This window comes from Oncorhynchus keta, chromosome 26 (genome assembly GCF_023373465.1).
Source record: "Oncorhynchus keta strain PuntledgeMale-10-30-2019 chromosome 26, Oket_V2, whole genome shotgun sequence".
In the NCBI taxonomy this organism is placed as follows: Eukaryota; Metazoa; Chordata; class Actinopteri; order Salmoniformes; family Salmonidae; genus Oncorhynchus; species Oncorhynchus keta.
The window spans coordinates 29,077,499-29,104,077 of record NC_068446.1 but is presented as its reverse complement, the minus strand read 5'-3'; the positions used below and the strand labels follow the sequence as shown (position 1 = coordinate 29,104,077).

Genomic DNA, 26,579 nt, shown 5'->3' with positions numbered 1-26,579 from the left:
AGACTCTAACCAGGCAGGACCACCAGGTAAAGACTCTAACCAGGCAGGGCCACCAGGTAAAGACTCTAACCAGGCAGGGCCACCAGGCAAAGACTCAAACCAGGCAGGGCCACCAGGTAAAGACTCTAACCAGGCAGGGCCACCAGGTAAAAACTAACCAGGCAGGGACACCAGGTAAAGACTTTAACCAGGCAGGGCCACCAGGCAAAGACTCTAACCAAGCAGGGCCACCAGGCAAAGACTCTAACCAGGCAGGGCCACCAGGCAAAGACTCTAACCAGGCAGGGCCACCAGGCAAAGACTCTAACCAGGCAGGGCCACCAGGCAAAGACTCTAACCAGGCAGGGCCACCAGGCAAAGACTAACCAGGCAGGGCCACCGGGTAAAGACTCTAACCAGGCAGGGCCACCAGGTAAAGTCTAACCAGGCAGGGCCACCAGGTAAAGACTAACCAGGCAGGGCCACCAGGTAAAGACTAACCAGGCAGGACCACCAGGTAAAGATTCTAACCAGGCAGGGCCACCAGGTAAAGACTAACCAGGCAGGACCACCAGGTAAAGACTCTAACCAGGCAGGGCCACCAGGTAAAGACTCTAACCAGGCAGGGCCACCAGGCAAAGACTCAAACCAGGCAGGGCCACCAGGTAAAGACTCTAACCAGGCAGGGCCACCAGGTAAAAACTAACCAGGCAGGGACACCAGGTAAAGACTTTAACCAGGCAGGGCCAGCAGGCAAAGACTCTAACCAAGCAGGGCCACCAGGCAAAGACTCTAACCAGGCAGGGCCACCAGGCAAAGACTCTAACCAGGCAGGACCACCAGGTAAAGACTCTAACCAGGCAGGGCCACCAGGTAAAGACTCTAACCAGGCAGGGCCACCAGGCAAAGACTCAAACCAGGCAGGGCCACCAGGTAAAGACTCTAACCAGGCAGGGCCACCAGGTAAAAACTAACCAGGCAGGGACACCAGGTAAAGACTTTAACCAGGCAGGGCCACCAGGCAAAGACTCTAACCAAGCAGGGCCACCAGGCAAAGACTCTAACCAGGCAGGGCCACCAGGCAAAGACTCTAACCAGGCAGGGCCACCAGGCAAAGACTCTAACCAGGCAGGGCCACCAGGCAAAGACTCTAACCAGGCAGGGCCACCAGGCAAAGACTAACCAGGCAGGGCCACCGGGTAAAGACTCTAACCAGGCAGGGCCACCAGGTAAAGTCTAACCAGGCAGGGCCACCAGGTAAAGACTAACCAGGCAGGGCCACCAGGTAAAGACTCTAACCAGGCAGGGCCACCAGGTAAAAACTAACCAGGCAGGGACACCAGGTAAAGACTTTAACCAGGCAGGGCCACCAGGCAAAGACTCTAACCAAGCAGGGCCACCAGGCAAAGACTCTAACCAGGCAGGGCCACCAGGCAAAGACTCTAACCAGGCAGGGCCACCAGGCAAAGACTCTAACCAGGCAGGGCCACCAGGCAAAGACTCTAACCAGGCAGGGCCACCAGGCAAAGACTAACCAGGCAGGGCCACCGGGTAAAGACTCTAACCAGGCAGGGCCACCAGGTAAAGTCTAACCAGGCAGGGCCACCAGGTAAAGACTAACCAGGCAGGGCCACCAGGTAAAGACTAACCAGGCAGGGCCACCAGGTAAAGACTCTAACCAGGCAGGGCCACCAGGTAAAGACTAACCAGGCAGGGCCACCAGGTAAAGACTAACCAGGCAGGGCCACCAGGTAAAGACTAACCAGGCAGGGCCACCAGGTAAAGACTAACCAGGCAGGGCCACCAGGTAAAGACTCTAACCAGGCAGGGCCACCAGGTAAAGACTAACCAGGCAGGGCCACCAGGTAAAGACTCTAACCAGGCAGGGCCACCATGTAAAGACTCTAACCAGGCAGGGCCACCAGGTAAAGACTAACCAGGCAGGGCCACCAGGTAAAGAATCTAACCAGATGGGGCCACTAGGTAAAAACTCTTACCAGGCAGGGCCACCAGGTAAAGACTCTAACCAGGCAGGGCCACCAGGTAAAGACTCTAACCAGGCAGGGCCACCAGGTAAAGACTAACCAGGCAGGGCCACCAGGTAAAGACTTTAACCAGGCAGGGCCACCAGGTAAAGACTCTAACCAGGCAGGGCCACCAGGTAAAGACTAACCAGGCAGGGCCACCAGGTAAAGACTCTAACCAGGCAGGGCCACCAGGTAAAGACTAACCAGGCAGGGCCACCAGGTAAAGACTTTAACCAGGCAGGGCCACCAGGTAAAGACTCTAACCAGGCAGGGCCACCAGGTAAAGACTCTAACCAGGCAGGGCCACCAGGTAAAGACTAACCAGGCAGGGCCACCAGGTAAAGACTCAAACTGTGCCTGACCTACCTAGCACATACTAACCCCACTGGAGTCCTGGGTGCACAGTGTTTAATAGGCAGTCAGATTCAACCAGTTCACACAAAATGTTTTGGGAGTCCCATAGGGCGGCGCACAGTTGGCCCAGTGTCATCTGGGTTTGGCTGGGGTAGGGTGTCATTGTAAATAAATAAGAAGGTTAAACACCAAATACAAGCATTATGCTTCTTAGGTCAGGAAGTTGCAGGAAATCTACCAAACCATAATTAAAACTTAGGGCTCATGAAAAGTCTCATTGGAGGGTTAGATTTTAAAGTTTTGTTTTGGCCTCCTCACAATAGTTTAACCTAAAATATTTAATGAATATTTTATTTAAATTATTTTATTAATTCTAATTCTATAACTGATCAAATAAAATGTTTTTTGTCACATGCGCCAAATACAACAAGTGTAGACTTTACCTTGATGTGGTGACCATGTTCACCAGCTATGTTATATTGTACTTTGAGTCTGAAACCATAACATTTTGTAAAGAACTGATTGTCCCTTGTAGCTCAGTTGATAGAGCAGGTTGTGGGTTCAATCCTGGACTAGTGGAAACACGTTCTCTGGACTGATGAATCACGCTTCACCATTTGGCAGTCCGACAGATTAATATGTATTTGGCGGATGCCAGGAGAACGCTGTCTGCTCCGATTCATATTGTAAATGGTACAGTTTGGTAGAGGAGGTATAATGATCTGGGGCTGTTTTTCATGGTTCGGGCTAGACCCCTAAGTTCCAGTGAAGGGAAATATTAATGCTACAGCATATAATGACATTCTAGACGATTCTGTGCTTCCAACTTTGTGGCAACAGTTTGGGGAAGGCCCTTTCCGGTTTCAGCATGACAGTATCTCCGTGCACAAAGGCAGGTCCGTACAGAAATGGTTTGGCGAGATCGGTGTGGAAGAACTTGACTGGCCTGCACAGAACCCTGGCCTCAACTCCATCGAACACCTTTGAGATTAATCAAATAAAAGTTTATTTGTCACGTGTGCCAAATACAACCTTACAGTGAAATGCTTTCTTACATGCTCTAACCAACAGTGCAAAAAAAGGTATTAGGTGAACAATAGGTCAGTAAAGAAATACAAACAACAGTCAAAAAGACAGTGAAAAATAACAGTAGAGGCTATATACAGTAGCGAGGATACATACAGTAGTGAAGCTACATACAGTAGCGAGGCTACATACAGTAGCGAGGCTACATACAGTAGTGAGGCTACATACAGTAGTGAGGCTATATACAGTAGCGAGGATACATACAGTAGTGAGGCTACATACAGTAGTGAGGCTACATACAGTAGTGAGGCTATTAACAGTAGCGAGGCTATAACAGTAGTGGGGCTATAAACAGTAGCGAGGCTATATACAGTAGCGAGGCTATATACAGTAGTGAGGCTATTAACAGTAGCGAGGCTATCAACAGTAGCGAGGCTATAACAATAGTGGGGCTATAAACAGTAGCGAGGCTATATACAGGCACCGGTTAGTCGGGCTGATTGAGGTAGTATGTACATGTAGATATGGTTAAAGTGACTATGCATATATGATAAACAGAGAGTAGCAGTATCGTAAAAGAGGGGTTTGAACGCCGACTGTGAGCCAGGCCTCATTGCCCGACCTCTCTATTGCTCTTGTGGCTGAATGGAAGCAAGTCCCCTCAGCAATGTTCCATCATCTAGTGGAAAGCCTTTCCAGAAGAGTGGAGGCTGTTATAGCAGTAAAGGGGGGACCAACTCCATTTTAATTCCCATGAATTTGGAATGAGATGTTCGTTTGAGCAGGTATCCACATACTTTTTGTCATGTAGTGTATTTCATTTTCAAAAAATCTGCTAAACTTTGTAAAACATGTTTTCACTTCGTCATTATGTGGTATTGTGTCTAGAATGGTTGAGTTTTTTTGAATGAAGTTCATAACTTATTTAATCTCCCTATTAACTGATTTTCCACGTTGTGGTGGTAGTACAACGTAACATTTGCTCATAAATGTGTTTCCACCACAATTGTCGCATAATAATTTCACAGACAAACATATATCCACCCTTGTCTAGCGTATTTTGTTTTGTCGACATTGGGAAATTTTACACAGCAAATGTGCTGTTTCCATCAGGCCGGTCAAGAGGTTTTTTTAATGCGTCAGGTAATTAATCAGCATGAAATGGTTGGATGGAAACCTGTTAGTGCCACATGCGCTCTGTCTGTTACCGTTGAGGTAGTGCCTGTTCGAGTCTCTCTTTAGTAATTCTTCTCTGCTTGTCTAGATGCTGAGATGGGGATGGAGGTGTTGGAGCTGTGTGGCGCTCCTTGCCCCAGACCACTGAGGGAGCAGCTGTTCAGCCACTTCTCTCCACTCCCCCCTCTGGAGGACCTGCAGCAGGAGCCCTCTCTGAACTGTTCGAGCCCGGGCCACAGTCCCACCTCGCCCCCTGCCCAGCTCCACCTCTCCTCACTGCCCTGCTGCAGCTCCCTGTGCCCCCCAGTGGAGCCTCCTCTCCTGGGTTCTGGCTTCTACCAGCTGCAGCTAGGCCCTTTCCTTCCAGATGGCCTGTCCATGGGGCCAGAGGATGGGGACTCCCAGGGGTTGCAGATAGATTTCTCCCTGCCCTCCATCCCCCAGACCTCACCCGCCATTGCCCCCTCAGTCTCTATCACTTCTGACTTTGGGGCCATCAGCAGTTACCTGTGTCCCTCAGCCCTGTGCCCCTCTCCCGTCCAGCACCCCCGCTCTCTCACACAGTAAGGGGAGGAAGAAGGGTGTCTTTACTCTGGAGAACATTCCAATAACACCTGGGTTGTCTGTACTTCTAATTATTGCCTGTTGAAGTAAACTTGGACCAGAGCTTACTCATGTGTTGGTGTGAAACTCTCCAGGAGAGAAACTATGTTTTTACAGGGAGATGGGCATACCTGTATCATAGTGTTTACTAGGGGAGACTCCCACGGCACATAAGCACAATGGCTTATACCTACCTGTCTGTTATGGAAGGCCAGTCGTTCTACAGGGATGTTCCCAGTTCTTAGAGAATTCTTAGGTAATGTTGGTACTGGAGAAGCGGGTGGGCTTGTTGATAGCTCCAAGGCCAAAGCAACTGTCCTGATGTTCTTTGCAGTGGCCGCCTCCTCTTCCAGAGCAGAACTCGAGACAGATGTAACATCCCTCACTGATTTCCCAACATTTGCTGGGAACATTGAGCAGCAGACAGACAGCATGACCTGGATGCCATATTATAGCAGTATGTCCACAACAGATGTTCTCCCGCTATGAGATCTGATAAGGCTGTTTCTATGAGCAGTGTTCAGTCTGCACTTGTATGTCTCTTCACCACTCTGACTGTGGACCTCTTAGGTAGGATCAGTCTCCCTAGTTCACTGTGGTTCCACCTCTTGAACATCCACAACTGAAACTGAAGGTTTTGTATACAGTCTGTTTAAAAAGAAAGATCTGTATAAGAATACCATGAAACAATGCTTTTGAGATTGTCACTGTTTTTATTTTCTTGTTGCTTGTTGTTCAGAAATGTCTTGGAAGGTTTGCAATAAGAAACCAGAGTTTGTGATGGGAGTACTTTTGTGTAAACTTTTGTAGTTTATGTTGACATTTGAAAGGTCTTGTACAGAACCAAACTCTCACAATTGCCTGACAACCATGATAGGCACGTTAGCCTGTGTTTTGCGCATTATTGTACATGTTACTGTAGGTAAGTCACTGAATACACAGTTACTCAGGTTTTGTAGCCTCTGGCTTCTTCCATGTATCTCAACTCCTGTTGTGTGATTAAGTGTTGGATATTACCCTGAATCACACATGCAACCTTGGGGGTAACAGTCATTGAAAAAGCCCAATGGCATTGAAGGACATCAACCCAAAACGTGTGTGTTCAGAAGAATGCAATATTAACAATGTTGCAGATGGAGAATGTGATATATAGCTAGCTATACAGTCCCCAGGTTTCAGTGATGCTCTACAGTATCCTGCCACTAGAGGATATCGGCTGTCACATAGTCTGAAGAGAGTCTGAAGAGAGCCTGCCTGCTTCACAACCCCTGCTCAGGTGGGCCCGGAGAGAATACGTCCCCTGTGCTCTCTGCCCTGACAGCAGGAAAACTCCATGTCTTTATTTATTTTTTATAGGTGGGGTCATCCTCTACTCCCTGCTCTGACCTAAGCTGTTCTAGATCTGTGTTTTCTCCAACCGTTTACAGGAGGTTCTGGATGTTGACTATCGGGGCAGAAAAGGGAGTAGAAACACAGCTTTTGTTTATTATTTTTTCGCATTTATATCGTACTTCTTCTGTTTATGTTGGTTTGTAATTATAATTATTATATTTTGTAAAAAACAAAACAAAAAATAACCTATTAAAAATACACATGTTGACATTGAAAGTCATTGCACATACACAATTTTATTTTTACTATCAAAGTGATCAAAAAATGTATACCGATTTCAAAATCCTATTTTCCCTAAACCCCTAACCCTTAAACTAAACACAACCCTAACACTAATCTTAATGCCTAGCACGGAACCCAAACTGGCTGTGCGCATGCGCCATCGTGCATAAATGTATTTTGTCCCCACACAAACACAACACGCAGGTTAAAATATCAAATAAACTCTGAACCAATTACATTAATTTGGGGACATGTCGAAAAGCATTAAAACATTTATGGCAATTTAGCTAGCTAATGTGTTCTATTTAGCTAGCTTGCTGTTGCTAGCTTATTTGTCCTGTGATATAAACACCAAGTTGTTATTTTGCCTGAAATGCACAAGGTCCTCTACTCTGACAATTAATCCACACATAAATGGTCAACCGAATATTTTCTAGTCATCTCTCCTAGGCTTTTTCTTCTCTTGACTTTATTTTGCGATTGGCAACTTTCATAAATTAGGTGCATTACCACCACTGACCTTGTTCGTCTTTCAGTCACCCACGTGGGTATTACCAATGAGGAGATAAGAGAGGCGGGACTTGCAGCGCGATCTGTGTCACAAATAGAACTAACTTCTATTTTAGCCCTTGGCAACGCAGACGCTCATTGGCCCGCGCGAGCAGTGTGGGTGCAATAATTGAATAATATACATTTCAAAATGTATTTTGCAACGTTCGCGCACGTGACACGAGCGGTGTAGTCAGCCTGTAACCCCAATTGTAACGCTAACCCAACAGTAATTGTAACCCTAACCCTACAGTAATTCTAACCCTAAATCTAACCACAGGAGGCTGTTGAGGGCAACACAGCTCATAATAATATCTGGAACGGAGCAAATATAATGGCATAAAACACATGGAAACCATGTTTGATATATTTGATTCCATTCCACTAATCCCCCGCTCCAGCCATTACCATGAGCCCATGCTCCCAAATTAAGGTGCCACCAACCTCCTGTGAATCTAACCCCTAAACCTAAAATAGCATTTTTCCTTTTGGGGAATGTGAAATGTCCCCACTTTTTCCTTGTGAGGACTTTTGGAACCCAAAAGGATGGTAAAGTTAGACCACACACACAAGTACTTGAATCATAGTCTTGTGTGCAAAACTGCACATAAGACTTGAATCAAACTTACAACATTGTGCCCAAATTAATCTTCATGGACAGACTACTTATCTGACCAAATTACAAGAGTTTCTAGTTCTGGGTTAACCAAGATTATACCCACATAGGCAATACAAAAAATAATTCCTGTGATTATGTGGTGCCATAATAGTAGTTGAATAACCCACTGTGTATATAACCATTTGGGTATAGGTTATTCAGCAGCAACTTGGTTAACATAGAACCGATACTAAATAACCCAGTAGCTGAAAACCCCAAACAGATCTCCAGAGTAGTGGCCTTTCTACTATGCCTATGGTATAACCAGGCTTCAAGTTCACCTGGATCCAGCGGCGTAGCCACAGGTAGGCCAATTTGATCTCAGGCCTACCCCCAAAAAGTTATTATTAGTATTATTCAATATACCATTTTTATTTGTATTTATTTTATTACATGTTTAAAAGAAACGCATGTGATATGTATTATACTATGGGTAATTTTAATATAATGTAACAAAGAAATAGTCCGCAACAATCAAGTTGGCTTCCGACTATTGATTAAATTAAATTTTAAAAACCATACTGTTGTTTACCTGAACAACGTCGCGTGGATAAACTTTGTAGCGTATAAGCTAGCAAGCTCTACCACGCTAGCTTACTCGAATTGACTCACCAGCTAAGGTAATTTAGCAGTTCTAGCAATGGCAAACCAAATGTCAATCGCTAGGTTAAAAAAAAGACGTCTGGAGGAAAAAGAGTGTGTACCAGAAAATAATTAGGATTAATCTACCGATAGCCTCCAGAATGAGACATTAACAGGTGGCCCCGGGATAGAAACAACCGTACTAATGCCACGTTGAGCCAGGCATGCTTGCCTACCCCACCGTCTCCTCTCGGTCTTGATGCTGCGGGTGGGGGTGAACCTGCAGTAGGTCCACAGACAGATTTGTCTGCTGTTGATGAACCAACCTGTCAACCAAAGCTAGCAAAGTTCCCTTCAAGTATGATAAACGGCAAATCACACTGCTTCTCTTCAAGGTGGTATGACCAGTTCGTGTGGATTGAGTATAGTAAAGAAAAAGATGCAATTTGTTGTACGTTTTGTAGGTACTTTCCTGGGACAAATGTCGAATTCAGATTTGTATGAGATGGATTTAAAAACTGGAAACTCACAAGAAATGCTTGCTGCAAACACGAGAATAGCAAATGACATGCTCGTGCCCTTGCAAAATGTGAATCCAACAAGGCGACCCATGGGCCTAGAAGTTGTGGGACTGTGTTGAACCAAATACATGGTGATGCAAACATGGATTTTATAGAAAGAAACCGTGCCCATGTTAAAGTGGTCATAGATATGGTCCTAATGTGTGCAAAGCAGGATATTCCACTCAGAGGGCATTGAGAAACCGAAGAGGTAATCAACATTGATCACTTCTTAGAAATCTTCAATTTCATCTCAAAGTATGACTCAGAAATACAAAACAGGCTTAATGAGCTACCTCGCAATGCCAGGCTTATGAGCCCCGAAATTCAGAACGAGTTGCTAGAGTGTGCATCATTGTTACTGTGCAGGATAAAATATGAAGTTCATTCTGCGTATGATTTAAAAAAAAAAATGTAACCAATTGTCCGAAGCCAACTTGATTGTTGCGGACTATTTCTTTGTTACATTATGTTAAAATGAGCCATAGAAAATACATCTCACATGCATTTATTTGAAATGTATAATAAAATAAATACAAATCAAAATGTATATTGAATAATAATAGTAACTATTTGGGGGTAGGCCTGAGATCAAACCTACCCAGGCCTACCCGTGGCTATGCCACAGGTCACGCCTTATGATAGGTCTACAAAAGGTACGGTACCTTTTTATAGTACTGCTGCCCACAGTGGTATAAATGGTAACATCAAATATAGGCTTGTTTGCCCATCGAGATTAAAATGCGCCTGAAGATGAGTTGTATGTTGTTGGCAACTGGTCTAAAGTTAGTCTTATTTTAATATGTTGGGATAGGTAATTATTTGTATATGTAATGAGGTTGCTCCAAGTACTATGCACTAGTATAAAACGATTGTATTACGAAATAATATACGGTGCACATCGCAAAATAAATGTAATATTCAAGTAGAAAAACATTTCTAGGCCGATCCCCACCAAAAAGATCTGTCTACGCCCCTGCCTGGATCTACTGTACATTTCTACGCTTTTAACATAGTGTTTTCAATTTACATATGTGACACACGTTGACCAAGATTGTTACTTTGTGCATGTTCATTTCTACAGGTATTATTATTATTCAACAGTTCGCACCTGGGTTTTTGAATCCACAGCCTCTTGGTTCTCGGTACTTCAATCTGTCCACTACACCACCATGCCCGTGTCAATAGCGGTTATCGGTTAATCTGACTATTCTCAGCATTGATTTTTTTTTTTCAGCAAGTTAGGGCTTTCTGTATAGTTGTCTAATGTTTGTGGGGCGTGTTAACCTGTTTTAATGTGTGTGGGGCGTGTTAACCTGTTTTAAAGATACTCATGAACAATGGTGAATGTATAACTAATTTCTTCCCTGTACAGGACCTCCACATTTTTGTATGTGCCTAATCATATAGTATCTTAATTCAATATGATCTCTGTGGAAATAGTCATAAAGATGTGTCATTTAACTTTTCAAATGTAGACCTAATAAGTGTTTATTCTGTCATAAACTCTACCAGTTATGACAGCGGCTGATTGCACGCATGTTGCTGAAATATGAGAGGTTGCTGAAGAGCATCGTCATAACTGGTATGAGGGGCTCGTTATACTAGCTATGTTCCTGGAACTGTCACACGTCTTCACACTGTATATTCAGAGCTCTGTTGTGTGACACTCCGAGGACACCGTTAGTGACAGCAGGAGGAGGCATAGGAATTCATCGTAACTCGAGGATGGACGACAGGAGTCTAGCACTTGTGGCTCTTTACATTGGACTAAATATTTGCACTGCTACAGGTGAGAGTTTGTATAACTTTTTAGTGTGTTTTATCTACATACATTGGAAGTTGGAACACGTCTTGTTTCTCTTATGAAAGTTTTTAAAAAACAACATATTTAAGAGATCTTGATTAAATACTAGGTCATGTAATAATTGGCATGCTGCTACCTACCCAGCTAACAACAAACATTCCCACAACTTTAGAGAACGTTCCTTTGAGTCTCATTAGGTCATTAACTAACGTTGTCATAGGAATGTTCCCTTGATGTGCAAGGAATGTTTCCAGAGACTTTTCCCATAATGTAAAATATGTGGTTAACATGTTCTCAGAATTTAAGATATTAATGTTCTGGACATGTTTCATGGGAATGTTGCAATAACATTCATGTGTCCAGTTCTGAGGATTAGTAGAATATTCAATCAACATCCCACCAAACATACACAGAACATGGTTGCCATGTTCTCCGAATAGAAGATAATGTTCTAGACATGTTTCATGCTAACGTTGCAAGAACATTCATGTGTCCTATTGTAAGGATGTCGCCTGATGTTTAAAATGTTTATTTCACTACACATCAAGCCTTATTTCGGTTGCCGAGCCAAATAAGGCTCTGATTAGTGTATCACTAATCTGTTCGTAGCTCTTTGTCTGTTGGCAAGGTTAGGGATACTCACACACACACACAGTACTTTTATATACAGTGTTTTCAACGTTGACATCAGTTGCCATACCAAGCGGTGATGAAGCCAATCAAGATGCTCTCAGTGGTGCAGCTGTCATTTAGCAATGACAAAATGTATTTAGAACTTCCCGCACAGTAAAACTTTTGTGTGATTTAATACATATGTATGATTTAATACAATTATTTTATTGATAGGAGAGGGGAAAATGTCTGGCATTAAAATAAAGATGCCACTAAAATCCTATTTTACACCATAGCCTACTGAATTTGCAAGATACATTTTCTTTCATTTTTATTTAGTCACAAATGAAAATGTGACACTGACTCACCCATGGATTCATGTTTCAGCATTGTCTTAATGAAGAGTTCGGCATTCAGTATCCACCGGTCGTAGTACAGATGTGTAACATATACCCTGGGAATCGGGAAGCAAGTACAGAGAGTGCAAATAGTACAAAACAAGAAACACGAAAAGAGTACAGATAAGAAACAGAGTCAATAACACCTGAGGAAAACACCAAGGGGAGTGACAGATATAGAGGAAATCAGGAAGGTGATGGAGTCCAAGTGAGTGTCATGAGGCACCGGTGCATACATAATTTGTATTTATTTATTTTACCTTTATTTAACTAGGCAAGTCAGTTAAGAACCAATTCTTATTTTCACTGACAGCCTAGGAACAGTGAGTTAACTGCCTTGTTCAGGGGCGGAACAACAGATTTGAACTTTGTCAGCTCGGGGATTCAATCTTGCAACCTTTCGGTTACTAGTCCAACGCTCTAACCACTAGGCTTCCTGCCGCCCCAATGATGAGACAACTGGCGCCGGAGAGGGTGCCTGAGCTGGAATGTGAAGCTAACTGAAGCTGTCTAGCTTTAGAAAACCCTGAGTAGATCTAGCTTCCTTCATAGTATACTATACCTGGCATACTACAAAGCAGGATCAAGGAGTTAGCCAGCTAACTAGCCTAAATATTCTGGGGGGAAAAACAGATATTTTTGAAAGATAAGCTTGAAATGGGCAATCTCTAATTGACTCAACAACAAAAAACATATCTAAGTTTAACTTTCTTACTGAACTGGAAAATCATCAATTATTTCTCGCTATTTATCAAAGTTATCTGGCTAACTTATTGCTCCTGCTTTGTAGTATACCCTGCAGAACTAATAACATAGATTTCTGCAACCTACTTCAGGTTGGTTAGTGAGGTCAAGCCTACACTGATATATTTAACAGTGTCAAGAGCACGTGTGGAGAGGTAGCATACCAAATTTACATCACTCTAATAGTCAATCAAGGTCAGTATTTTTGGTGTGCCAAAATCCTGAACTATCCCAAATTCAGGACCTTAATTAAGAGCTTGGTTGTGGAGGAATGCAATATTTTTTGGAATGTATTGCCTTTTGATTAATTACTATGTATGTTGTTTCTTAATCTTTTATTGGCTTTCAGGATATAGATCTAATTTCAAAAATAGATTAGCTAATCTCAATATGACTTCATAGAAATTATATATAAGGCTAAATAGATAACTAGATTAGTAAGGAATGCACAGTAATATCCAGGAGTATATCAGAAAGGACTATAATTTGTTGGTAGTTCTTGAGAGAGACAACGACCTCTCCCTCAATGTGAGCAAAACAAAGGAGATGATTGTGGACTACAGGAAAAGGAGGACCGAGAACGCCCCCATTCTCATTGACAGGGCTGTAGTGGAGCAGGTTGAGAGCTTCAAGGTCCTTGGTGTCCACATCACCATCAAACTGTCATGGTCCAAACTAAGAGGTTGACCGATTATGCTTTTTCAGACTGCTCTATCAAATAATAGACTTAATTATAATATAATACACGCACAGAAATACGAGCCTTAGGTCATTAATATGGGCAAATCCAGAAACGATCATTTCGAAAACAAAATGTTTAGTCATTCAGTGAAATACGGAACCTTTCCGTATTTTATCGAACGGGTGGCAAACCGAAGTATAAATATTGCTGTTACATTGCACAAACTTCAATGTTATGTCATGATTATGTACAATTCTGGCAAATTAATTACGACCTTTGTTAGGAAGAAATGGTCTTCACACAGTTCGCAACAAGCCAGGTGGCCCAAACTGCTGCATATACCCTGACTCTGCTTGCACTGAACACAAGAGAAGTGACACAATTTCCCTGGTTAATATTGCCTGCTAACATGAATTTATTTGAACTAAATATGCAAGTTTAAAATAATATACATATGTATTGATTTTAAGAAAGGCATTGATGTTTATGGTTAAGTACATTTGTGCAATGATTGTGCTTTTTTCGCAAATGCGCTTTTGTTAAATCATCACCTGTTTGGCGAAGATGAAGTAGGCTTTGATTCAATGATAAATTAACAGGCACTGCATTGATTACATGCAACGCAGGACAAGCTAGTTACACTAGTAATATCATCAACCATGTGTAGTTAACCAGTGATTATGTTAAGATTGATTGTTTTTTATAAGATAAGTTTAATGCTAGCTAGCAACTTACCTTGGCTCCTTGCTGCACTCGCATAACAGATGGTCAGCCTGCCATGCAGTCTCCTCGTGGATTGCAATGTAATCGGCCATAATCGGCATCCAAAAATGCTGATTACTGATTGCTTTGAAAACTTGAAATCGGCCCTAATTAATCGGAAATGCCGATCGGCTATGCCGATTATTCGGTCGACCTCTGGTCCAAACACACCAAGAGTTGTGAAGACAGCACGACAACGCCTATTCCCCCCCAGGAGACTGAAAAGATTTGGCATGGGTCCTCAGATCCTCAAAAAGTTATATTGCTGGTCCATCGAGAGCATCTTGACTGGTTGCATCACTGCCTGGTATGGCAACTGCTCAGCCCCCGAGCGCAAAGCACTACAGAGGGTAGTGCGTACGGCTCAGTACGTCACTGGGGCCAAGCTTCCAGGACCTCTATACCAGGCAGTGTCAGAGGAAGGCCCAGAAAATTGCCAAAGACTCCAGCAACTCAAGTCATAGACTGTTCTCTCTGCTATCGCACGGCAGGCGGTACCGGAGCGCCAAGTCTAGGTCCAAAAGGCTCCTTAACAGCTTCTACCCCCAAGCCATAAGATTCCTGAACAGCATAATCAAATGGCTACCCAGACTATTTGCATTGTCCCCCCACCCCCATTTTTACGCTGCTGCTACTCTCTGTTTATTATCCATCCATAGTCACTTTACCTCTACCTACATGTACATATTACCTGAATTACCTCGACTAACTGGTGCCCCCGCACATTGACTCTGTACCGGTACCCCCTGTATATAGCTTCGCTACTGTTATTTAAATTTTTTTTTTTACTTCAGTTTATTTTTGTAAATACCTCCTTAACACTTTTTTCCCCTTAAAACTGCATTGTTGGTTAAGGGCTTTGTAAGTAAGCATTTCACTGTAAGGGCTGCCTACACCTGTTGTAATCGGCGCATGTGTCAAATTACATTGCATTTGATTTGAGACTGGTTTGTTCAGCCAATGGCAAGCAATAACATAGATCAAAGCAGATGATTTTGAATGTGCTGTTTCCATATGTGAGCATTAATGAAACATTATTTCTACACACTTTGAATCACCTGTATCCTTTCTCTCCCCTCTGGTCCATGCAGAATTCCCTCTCAGCCCGAGCCAGCCTCAGTGTGTCTTTATTGCCTACTCCAACGTGACCTGCTACTGGACACCTGGACAAAGCTCTCCCTCAGACACGCGCTTCACACTGCAGGTCAACATGTAAGACACATGCTACAACAACGACACAAGTTAATGGTTGTGATTGTATGAGGCCCCTTAGACAGAGGAAGGAGGCAGTACTTGAATGCCAATATATCCTTCAACATGCAGTGTGCCCTGACTGAAGTAAACAAAGGACGGCTGACATATTCCAGCAGTTGCGCAACCACAGAATGATTCATTACATTTCGGAGGAAGCTGGTGGGAGGAGCTATAGGACGGGCTCGTTGTAATGGCTGGAATGGAATTCTTGGAACAGAGTCAAACATCTGGTTTCCGTATGTTTGATGTGTTTGACACCGTTCTACGAATTCCATTCCAGCCATTACAACGAGCCCGTCCCATAGCTCCTCTGTTCTATTTCAAAGAGTACTCAACACCTTGACATCAGCATGCCTTTGTTTTCTCCATGACCACAGGCTGAATGAGGATATTTAAAATATTATTCATAGAGTTCATTAGTTATATTGATGGCAAAGCTCCCAGCATAAGTTGCTTAATGTCTACCCAAAGCCATTCTGGTGTTTCAACTTTATCATTGTGTTTCATCATGTGTGAGTCATATTTGAGTTTGTAATGGTTATTTCCCTGGTTTGTACTTAAACATGACATTGTAACATGTTTATTACACAGATCTGTAGAATAATATATTCTCAAAGTTGGTACTCATGAACCTTTACATATAGATCATCTTATTTCATCACCAGGCAACATCAGGCGAAACACCTGACTGCAGTGTAATGTGATTTGAGGTTTGGATTGGGTTGTTCTGAGGCTGACACAGTGGAGATTCATTGTGCAGGAAACTATTCAGGAAACAAACAAAATTATTTTGTGTGTTTGTGCCTGCAGAACCGGATGCGATGACCCTGTGATCCATCAGTCCCAACTGTGTCAGACTGTTACCCAGACCCACTGCTCTGTTAACGTGACCTATCTGAGCCGCTGCTACTGCATCAGGGTCCTGGCCGACAGCCCTTACACAACAGCCAGCTCACCCAGCCTCTGCCTCAATGCCATAGACGCAGGTAATACACAGTGTCATACAATAGAGTATACAGAATGAAGGATCTTAATTTGATCACCCTGTTGCAGGAGAATATTGGAAAAGTTTATTTTAAGTTTAAAATGGCTTCTAAAGTTTGTAAGTTCCGCTTTTAAATTTCTGAGTTGATTTTCCCTTATGAAAAGTGTATCAACCCCTACAAAAATGTCCATTAATTACAAACCACATAATAATTCACATTTCCTATTGCTACAGGATTATTTTTCTGCTGTAGCAAACTGGCTCAAATTAAGATCCTACATCTGTACGCACATGTTTTACACACATCTTACTTTACATCTAACCCTTTGTCTTTTTCTCCCCCCAGTGAAGCTGCCCACCCCTGTCCTCTCCAATGTGTCAGCAGTGAGAGGCAAACCCAGATGCCTGAAGCTGCAGTGGACTACCAATACCAGCTTCCCGGTGACCAGAAAACATATCTCCAATGGTGCTCTGGTCTTCCAGGTGCAGTACAGCACAGAGGAGCAGGTGTGTGGCCCACTGTCATCTCCAATCTATCAGTTACTGTAGGACTATGTAATGTATACAGTGTGATGTGTATAATATATGTATATCTACAGCGTGTGTTTGGCGTTAAGTTGTTATCTGTTTTTTCCCTATATATTGCCATAAGCCTGAGCCCAAGACAGTGAAGGTGGACCTGAGACCTGAGAGAGAGCAGCGTCTCTTTTCTGCCTCCACGTGTCTCTTCTCCGCCTCCACTCTATATACAGTGATGATGCGTTACCGATACAATAGTACCCTCAGCCACTGGAGCGACTGGAGCCCAACACAACAGCAGTGTACAGAGGTGGCAGGTGAGAGTGAGTGAGTGTGTCAGTGTGTGTGAGTGTGTGAGAGAAAGAGAGAGATCTAGTGGTCTAAGCCGTGGCCTCCAGACCGAAAACACATACAGTGGGATCCAAAATTACTGGCAATGCACAAACAATACTTTAAAATATATAATTATAGAGATAAACTCAAAATAATGTACTTTATTAATGTTTCAATGGAACCAACCAAAATCATACAATTATTTAATGCAAAATACATTTCCCCAAAGTCAAGGTTTCATAATTATTGGCACTCCTCATTTAGTACTTAGTTCAACCACCTCTGGCAAGGATAACAGCATGGAGTATTGTCCTGTAATGTTTGACAAGGTTAAGAAACACATTTGGAGGAATTTTGGACCATTCCTCTATGCAGATCCTTTCAAGATCCTTCACATTCTTGGGTTTGCTCTTATCAACTGCCCTCTTCCGCTCAGCCCACAGGTTTCCGATTGGATTGATGTCCGGCGACTGAGATGGCCATGGCAGAACGTTGATTTTGTTGTCACAGAACCATTTCTGTGTGGATCTTGAGGTATGTTTTGGGTCATTGTGTTCTTGGGAAGTTCACCTACGGCCAAGTCCCAGCCTTCTGGCAGAGGCAACCAGATTGCCAGCCTTAATTGCCTAGTACTTGGTGGAATTCCTTATGCCATCAGTCTTAATCAGTGCCCCTGGACCTCTGGAATTAAAACATCACTGACCCACCCAAAACATCACTGACCCACCACCATATTTCACCGTGGGTATGAGGTGCCTCTCCTAGTATGCATCTCTGTTTCGACGCCAAACATGCTGATGCTGTATCTGACCAAAACGTTCAATTTTGGTCTCATCTGACCAGAGCACCTTCTTCCAGTCATAATTTAAATGACATTTGGCAAACTCCAAGAGCTTGCGTCTGTGATTTGGGGTCAGAAATGGCTTTCTTCTGGCAACCCTTCCAAAGAGCCTGTGGTTGTGGAGGTGGCGTCTGATGGTGCTTTTTGAAACCTGGTGACCCCAAGACGACACCAAGGCCTGCAATTCTTTCACAGTGATTCTTGGGGATGTTTTGCTTTTCTCACGATCCTCCTCCCTATTCTGGGGGGCAAAATGCATTTGCGTCTTCTACCCGTGAGGTTTTCAACTGTTCCGTATCTTTAGATTTAAAAATAATAATTGCCCTGACAGTGCTCAGTGGTATATTCAATCGTTTGTGGATCTTCTTGTAGCCATTACCAGATTTATGAAGGTCTAAGACCATCTGTCTCTTTTTAACTGCTAGTTCTTTTGTTTTCTTCATGGTGTTGGATGACAGAGGGATACTGCATGTGTGTTACCTTATTTTTATATCCTAGTGAAACAGGAAGTGATGTAATGGCTCAATATAGTTCCTTAAGACTTAGATAAACTTAAATAAGTGGAATTTAATTCCAGGTTTAATTTTGGTAGATGTTATTTACAATAATCTTTAAGGGTGCCATTAATTGTGAAACCTTGATTTGGAGGTCATGGATTCTTTATTAAATCAATAATTGATTTTAGTGGGTTCCATTGAAACATTAATAAAGTACATTATTCTCACATGTTGGTATCTTGAGTTTATCTCTATAATTATATTGTTTATATTTTTTTAAGTATTGTTTGTGCATTGCCTGTCATTTTGGAGCCCACTGTGTACAGCTGCAGCATGGATTCCAATGCCCTACTCCTTTAGGAAAAAGAAAATAAGAAAAAAAGAAAGCGAGGAGAGGGAAACCATGTGACATGAGAGAGTTTGATGTGCTTTGTAGTAGAAAAAGAAAAGAAGGGATGTAGAGTAGAACATTATATTGTCAGCGTAGTGTGCTTTGTTCCTAGGACTATGAAACGGTCAAGGAACAATGATCTGGGAATATATTTTATCACATCAAATCTAAAACTGCTGATAAACCTCAGTTCCTCCTATTCCCCTCATATAGATCTGTGTGGCTTTTCAAATGACTCATTTTACCTGTTAGAATCATTTTACCTGTTAAGCTAGAACAGAAGTTGATTTCTAGTACATTCTAGCTCCTGAGTGGCGCAGCAGTCTAAAGCACTGCATCTCAGTGCAAGAGGCATCACTGCAGTCCCTGGTTTGAATCCAGGCTGCATCACATCCGGCTGTGAGTGGGAGTCCCATAGGGTGGTGCACAATTGGCCCAGTGTCATCCAGGTTTGGCTGGGGTAGACTGTCATTGTAAATAAGTAACTGACTTGCCTAGTTAAATAAAGTCAACAAAAACATTCAAATGAAGGGAAGAGGAAATTCAACAAACCCTGAAGAGTTGTATTCATGATCATTTCATGACCGTTGGTTGGAGAGGGAGGTAGTGGCAGTGTAGCTTCCCCTTAGCACATGAAAGGGGCAAACTGCATTTTAAATTAATGATATATACCCAGAGATTTTTTACGAATTTAACTTATGCCTCATGAGCTTAGTTCAACTAACCCCATAAGAACCCAAAATATAAGCTTGTTTAACTCCTTAAACTATGTAATTGTAAACAAACACTGTATATCCTCAAAACATGGTTAAAACTACAATGTTGATATCGTAAATGTTAAGATCGTAAATGGTCAAATCAAATTTATTTATATAGCCCTTCGTACATCAGCTAATATCTCAAAGTGCTGTACAGAAACCCAGCCTAAAACCCCAAACAGCAAGCAATGCAGGTGTAGAAGCACGGTGGCTAGGAAAAACTCCCTAGAAAGGCCAAAACCTAGGAAGAAACCTAGAGAGGAACCAGGCTATGAGCGGTGGCCAGTCCTCTTCTGGCTGTGCCAGGTGGAGATTATAACAGAACATGGCCAAGATGTTCAAATGTTCATAAATGACCAGCATGGTCAAATAATAATAATTACAGGCAGAACAGTTGAAACTGGAGCAGCAGCACAACCAGGTGGACTGGGGTCAGCAAGGAGTCATCATGCCAGGTAGTCCTGAGGCATGGTCCTAGGGCTCAGGTCCTCTGAGAGAGAGAAAGAAAGAGAGAATTAGAGAGAGCATACTTAAATTCACAAAGGACACCGGATAAGACAGGAGAAGTACTCCAGATATAACAAACTGACCCAACCCCCCTGACATATAAACTACTGCAGCATAAATACTGGAGGCTGAGACAGAAGGGGTCAGGAGACACTGTGGCCCCATCCGATGATACCCCCGGACAGGGCCAAACAGGAAGGATATAACCCCACCCACTTTGCCAAAGCACAGCCCCCACACCACTAGAGGGATATCTTCAACCACCAACTTACCATCCTGAGACAAGGCCGAGTATAGCCCACAAAGATCTCCGCCACGGCACAACCCAAGGGGGGGCGCCAACCCAGACAGGAAGATCACATCAGTGACTCAACCCACTCAAGTGACGCACCCCTCCTAGGGGCGGCATGAAAGAGCACCAGTAAGCCAGTGACTCAGCCCCTGTAATAGGGTTAGAGGCAGAGAATCCCAGTGGAAAGAGGGGAACCGGCCAGGCAGAGACAGCAAGGGCGGTTCGTTGCTCCAGAGCCTTTCCGTTCACCTTCACACTCCTGGGCCAGACTACACTCAATCATATGACCCACTGAAGAGATGAGTCTTCAGTCAAGACTTAAAGGTTGAGACCGAGTTTGCGTCTCTCACATGGGTAGGCAGACCATTCCATAAAAATGGAGCTCTATAGGAGAAAGCCCTGCCTCCAGCTGTTTGCTTAGAAATTCTAGGGACAATTAGGAGGCCTGCGTCTTGTGACCGTAGCGTACGTGTAGGTATGTACGGCAGGACCAAATCAGAGAGATAGGTAGGTTAGCAGTAAAACCTTGAAATCAGCCCCTGCCTTGACAGGAAGCCAGTGTAGGGAGGCTAGCACTGGAGTAATATGATTTTAAAAATTGGTTCTAGTCAGTCCATAGCTCTTGTCTATGAATTTGAGAGTGGTTACGTTTCTCCAGCCCCATCACTCAATTGTTTAAAGAAAGCAGGGTGCCCACTTTGTTATTGTTTAAATTGCAGAATGCCCCTTTAAAAGTCACACGCTAGGTGAAAATGAAAACCAAGCCAAGTTGGCCAAAGTGTGCTTCCTCCTTGGCTGCACAGGCTTGTGGGAAATGTTGTCTGGGCAGACCATAAATCATATGTAGATAAGAACAGAAATTGTCTGCTTAAATGAGCACATTATTGTCCATTAATCTTTTATACATCACCTTACATGTGTGACGAGGTTTTTGAATGGATGTGGATAGGAGTGTGTTCTAGATACTAGTGAGATTTGATTGTGTTCTCCCCTCTAGCACCCTCTAGTGTCCCTCAGCTATGGAGGACCGTTCAGCTTGTAGGTGGAGCAGACCTGAGACGAGTGACTCTGCTGTGGAAGGTAAGGTGGCACAGAGGAGGCTGGTGGGAGGAGGTATAGGAGGACGGGCTCATTGTAGTGGCTGGAATGGAATGGTATCAAACGCATTAAATATATGAAAACCATGTTTGACTCAGTTCCATTTCAGCCATTACAATGAGCCCATCCTCTTATAGCTCCTCCCACCAACTTTCTCTGAGGTGACACTAGGGCTAGTTATTCTGCTCTCTCAGGTCTATTCCATTGTAAAGTGTCTATATGGATATTCTTCTATAAACATTCAGTTTGAGTTGTTGTTGTCCTTGTGTGTCTTGCAGTCCCCACCCAGGAGTCAAGTGAAATGCTCAGTCCCATGGTTTAACGTATCCTGCTGTACTGAGGGTTCCCAGAATGCACTGCATACATGGGACTGCAATGCCCTGAGTGTGTCCGACACTTCCTGTCATCTGACCCTTCCCCCTGAGCGCTGCTCCTGCACACTGAGCATGTCGAACCCTGCCGGCATCTCTCCTCCAGCTACCATCACAATCCCCAGCACCACGGACACAGGTACACAGACTCTGACTCTATTTGACCATTGACGTCAATAGCATTGCGACATATTAAGACGATAGCATTGTGTGGCAGTGTATATATTGATATGAATTTGAACAAATGCCCAGAAACTTTTGCATCATTTTAGTTGTATTGTGTCCAATGCATATCCTCTGTAAAATGAGAGTATAACTTACTGATGGTATGATCACCAGCACCCAAGGCTCTGGTGGATGTCAGTGTCACAGCATTGGATGATTTCAGACTGGAGGTACAATGGACAGCTCTAGAGTCCCCATCACTAAGCAGCTTCCTGGTGGAGTGGTGGGCTTTATCTGAGACAGCTAGCTATACTCCATACTGGCAAAGACTGAGCCACAATGCAAGCAAAATTATAATCACAGGTAAATGGGTTGATTGTATGCATCATTCAGCTAGTTAATTGTCATGCCTACGACTAGACACATAGTTTTCCCTGATCAGGTCACATGTCACAGGGCCCTCCTACTCTATGTGTGCCGGGGGATGTTGTAGTGGTTGTCCTGCTGCCCCCGCCACGACCAGGTATGCCCCTGGTGGCAGTGGTCTCTCCTATCTATTTTCCCATCTCATATTCTAACCTATACCTGTCAATATAACTTCCAAATACTCCACAAAATATGGCCAAAAAACAAAGTGGATAATATCCACCACTTAGTAAACTGAAAATGACGGAACATTTATTGTGGGTCTTACTTTTCCTCATCATGGCACTCTTGAAAAAAAACGGAGAGATGAACTTGTTGATCCTTTTACACCCTAATGAAGGCTTGTACCAAACCCAAACACTTAGGCATTTCGGGTTCTGTTTTTTATTATACCGTGTAAAAACATGACAAACCAAAATGACAAGACAATAAAGGCTTTTTACATCATCCCCCTTCAAAAATACATTTTTCACTTACTAAGTTGTGGACATTATACTTTTTGTTTTAATGCCAGTCATAGTCCCCCTTTTGTAAAGAGCACCTTCTACCAAATTTCCAATGGCCTTACAGCCTTTACCAGTGGAGGCTGCTGAGGGGAGGACGGCTCATAATAATGTCTGGAATGGAGTCAATGGAGTAGCATCAACCAAATGGAAACCACGTCTTTGATGTGTTAGATATCATTCCATTGTCCCCATTCCAGCCATTATTCAAATCAACTCACATTGTATTGGTCACATGCACATATTTAGCAGATGTTATTGCTGGTGTAGCGAAATGCTTGTGTTCCTAGCTCCAACAGTGCAGTAGTATCTAACAATTCACACATCTAAAAGTAAAAGAATGGAATTAAGAAATATATAAATATTAGCACTAGCAATGTCGGAGTGGCATTGACTAAAATACAGTAGAATAGAATACAGTTTATACATATGAAATGAGTAAAGCAGTATGTAAACATTATTTAAATGACTAGTGTTCCATTATTAAAGTAACCAGTGATTCTATGTCCATGTATATAGGGCAGCAGCCTCTAAGGTGCAGGGTTGAGAAACATGGGGACAAGTAACAGGGCGGTAGCCGGCTACTTATTATCACCCGTCCTCCCCTCAGCAGCCTCCACTGGTCTTTACCCATTTGAGTGCAGCAACACATTGCTTTTTCTACCCTAAAAATATGTACTGAACAAAAATATAAATGCAACATGTAAAGTGTTGGCAACATGTTTCATGAGCCTAAATAAAAGATCCCAGAAATATTCCATACGCACAGAAAGCGTATTTCACATCCGTGTATTTGAGCATTTCTCCAATGCCAAGATAATCCATCCACCTGACAGGTGTTGCATATGAAGAAACTTATTAAACAGCATGATCATTACACAGGTGCACCTTGTGCTGGAGACAATAAAAGGCCACTGTAAAATGTGCAGTTTTTTCACACAACACAATGCCTGAGATATCTCAAGTTTTGAGGGAGCATGCAATTGGTGTGCGAACTGCAGGAATGTCCACCAGAGCTGTTGCCAGAGAATTCAATGTTAATTTATGTACCATAAGCTGCCTCCAACGTTGTTTTAGAGAATTTGGCTGTACGTACAACCGGCCTCACATCCGCAGACCGTGTGTAACCACGCCAGTTCGGACCTCCACATCCGGTTTCTTCACCTGTGGGATCGTCTGAGACCAGCCAGCTGGACAACTGATGAAATTGTGGGTTTGCACACCCAAAGAATTTCTGCACCTACTTTTAGAAACCACCTCAGGGAAGCTCATTTATATGCTCGTCATCGGGGTCTTGACTGCAGTTTGGCATCGTAACCAACTTCAGTGAGCAAATGTTCATCTTCGATGCCCACTGGTACCCTGAAGAAGTGTGCTCTTCAACTATGAATCCCGGTTTCAACTGTACTGGGCACATGGCAGACGGTGTGTATGGCATCGTGAGGGCGAGCGGTTTTCTGATATCAATGATGTGAATAGAGTGCCCCATGGTGGCTGTTGGGTTATGGTATGGGCAGGCATACACTACGGACAACGAACACAATTGCATTTTATCGATGGCAATTTGAATGCACAGAGATACTGTACCATGACAAGACCCTGAGGCCCCTTGTCGTGCCATTCATCCACCGCCATCACCTCATGTCAGCATGATAATGCACGGCCCCATGTTGCAAGGATCTGTACACAATTCCTGGAAGCTGAAAATGTCCCCGTTCTTCCATGACCTGCATCCTCACTAGACATGTGATTTCCTCATATGCAGTATAACTCAGTAAAATCTTTGAAATTGTTGCATGTTGCGTTTATATTTTTGTTCTGTGTAAATAAATCAAATGGCCTATATTTGGTGACGTGATCAGGAAAACCTCTGGGGCCCTACTTTTACAGTACATTTACATTACATTTAAGTCATTTAGCAGACGCTCTTATCCAGAGCGACTTACAAACAGTATATGTTGTATCTACAAAGACTTAACAGACAAGTATGTTTTGTTGCATGTGATTACATTCTGACGATGGGTGTGAGTAATGTGCGACCAAATACCCATTGTTGTCAGAGGGCGTGTGGCCGAAACTGTGCTACAAAGTGACTGTGAGGCCTGAGTATGATGCAGAGACTGGGGAGGAGCTGTCAGTAGAAGCCTACACCAGGCAAGAAGGTCAAACACACACACACACACACCACAACAACTTACTTTATATCCTAGGCTTTAGCTCATTCATTGATTTGTCAATAGTTGCCACCATAATGAATAACCTTTTATGTGTTGTACACCTTTTTACTCACCCTTTTACACGGACTCTTCAGCTCCCTCTGCTGGCCCCAAGCCAGTGGTGCAGGAGCTGAGCAGCAGTGCTGTTGTCCTGCAGTGGGATCCTGTTCCTCTGGAGCAGAGGCATGGCTTCATCCGCTACTACACCCTCCACATCCAGAGTGAAGAAGAAACTCCAGAGGTTGTAGTGGTGCCAGGAGACAGCCTGAGGTACCAGTTGAGTGGTTTGTCTGGACTGTACAGGATCCACATGGTGGCTCACACTGATGCAGGAGGGAGTCCTCCTGGTCCAATGCTTGATGTGGCTGTAGGTGAGGACTAATACAGGCTGAGATGTTTTAACTGTTCTACTGACCTACCTCCATTGGAGTGGACAGTTGTTCATTCATTTGTGTGTGTGTTCCAATCTAGGGGGCGTTGTTTTGGTGGACACCATCCTGTGGTGTTGCATTCCTACAGTGCTCACCGTCATGATACTGCTGAACTGCCTACAGTGGAGACAGAGGTGAGAGAGCCACAGAGAGGGAAGCCTACTAGTAGAGGTCTTGAAGTGGAACTCTCCCCATGTCTTGCCTGCCGCACTTTTCCAGACCCACATGTATCTCTGGCTGATTAGCAGCAGACTGCAGATGCCTCCACTTATTCTGTGAGTCTGATAACAGTGTCTGTTCTCTGCAGGATGAAGCAGAATCTCTGGCCTACGGTCCCTGACCCTGCACATAGTAGCCTGTCCACCTGGAACACAGAGACTAAATACACCACAGTCGTTTTCACTGGGGGGGGGGGGTGAGTACTTTTATGATCCTTCCCATCCGGAATCCTCGGGACGTCTCTACCCCATTAAAGTTTACATTTAAAATGGTTAAGGTTAGAGTAATAATACATTTTATTTTAAGTGCTTTTCACGACACCCAAAGTCACTTTACATACACAAGAAAATCAGAAGGATTAAAGGCAATGAAATCACACATTAAAATAAGTAAGTGTATAAAAGTACACCAAACATGATGAAAGACTAACCATGGAGAACACTAGACATGATGACAGACTAACCATGGAGAACACTAGACATGATGACAGACTAACCATGGAGAACACTAAACATGATGACAGACTAACCATGGAGAATACTAAACATGATGACAGGCTAACCATGGAGAATACCAAACATGATGAAAGACTAACCATGGAGAACACTAGACATGATGACAGACTAACCATGGAGAACAC

At 43.4% G+C, this 26,579-nt stretch overlaps 2 protein-coding genes across 2 annotated transcripts in view; both read left to right on the top strand.

Moving 5' to 3' along the window:
* LOC118359207 (mesoderm induction early response protein 2-like) overlaps positions 1 to 6,773 on the top strand; it is a 34,435-nt gene extending 27,662 nt beyond the window's left edge. The window contains exon 13 of the mRNA XM_035737575.2: positions 4,651 to 6,773. The gene's annotated coding sequence lies outside the window, so the exon portion shown is untranslated. The remainder of the gene's footprint in view (positions 1 to 4,650) is intronic.
* Positions 6,774 to 9,840: 3,067 nt separating this feature from the next.
* Positions 9,841 to 26,139, top strand: LOC118358734 (interleukin-6 receptor subunit beta). Its single transcript, XM_035736665.2, has 12 exons — positions 9,841 to 10,920; positions 15,225 to 15,345; positions 16,198 to 16,373; positions 16,719 to 16,879; positions 17,025 to 17,208; positions 21,508 to 21,590; positions 21,887 to 22,118; positions 22,319 to 22,507; positions 25,134 to 25,235; positions 25,385 to 25,660; positions 25,761 to 25,854; positions 26,028 to 26,139. Exons 1-12 carry the CDS (start codon positions 10,857 to 10,859, stop codon positions 26,137 to 26,139), a joined length of 1,794 nt encoding a protein of 597 aa, XP_035592558.2. The 5' UTR covers positions 9,841 to 10,856.
* The last annotated feature ends 440 nt before the right edge of the window (positions 26,140 to 26,579 follow it).

Bases quoted from the DNA above. Each gene is read 5' to 3' on its own strand.
- LOC118358734 (XM_035736665.2), top strand. From the start codon at position 10,857: ATGGACGACAGGAGTCTAGCACTTGTGGCTCTTTACATTGGACTAAAT. The intron at 10,921-15,224 runs GTGAGAGTTTGT...TGGTCCATGCAG, and splicing joins AAATATTTGCACTGCTACAG to AATTCCCTCTCAGCCCGAGC. The intron at 25,855-26,027 runs GTGAGAGAGCCA...TGTTCTCTGCAG, and splicing joins TGCCTACAGTGGAGACAGAG to GATGAAGCAGAATCTCTGGC.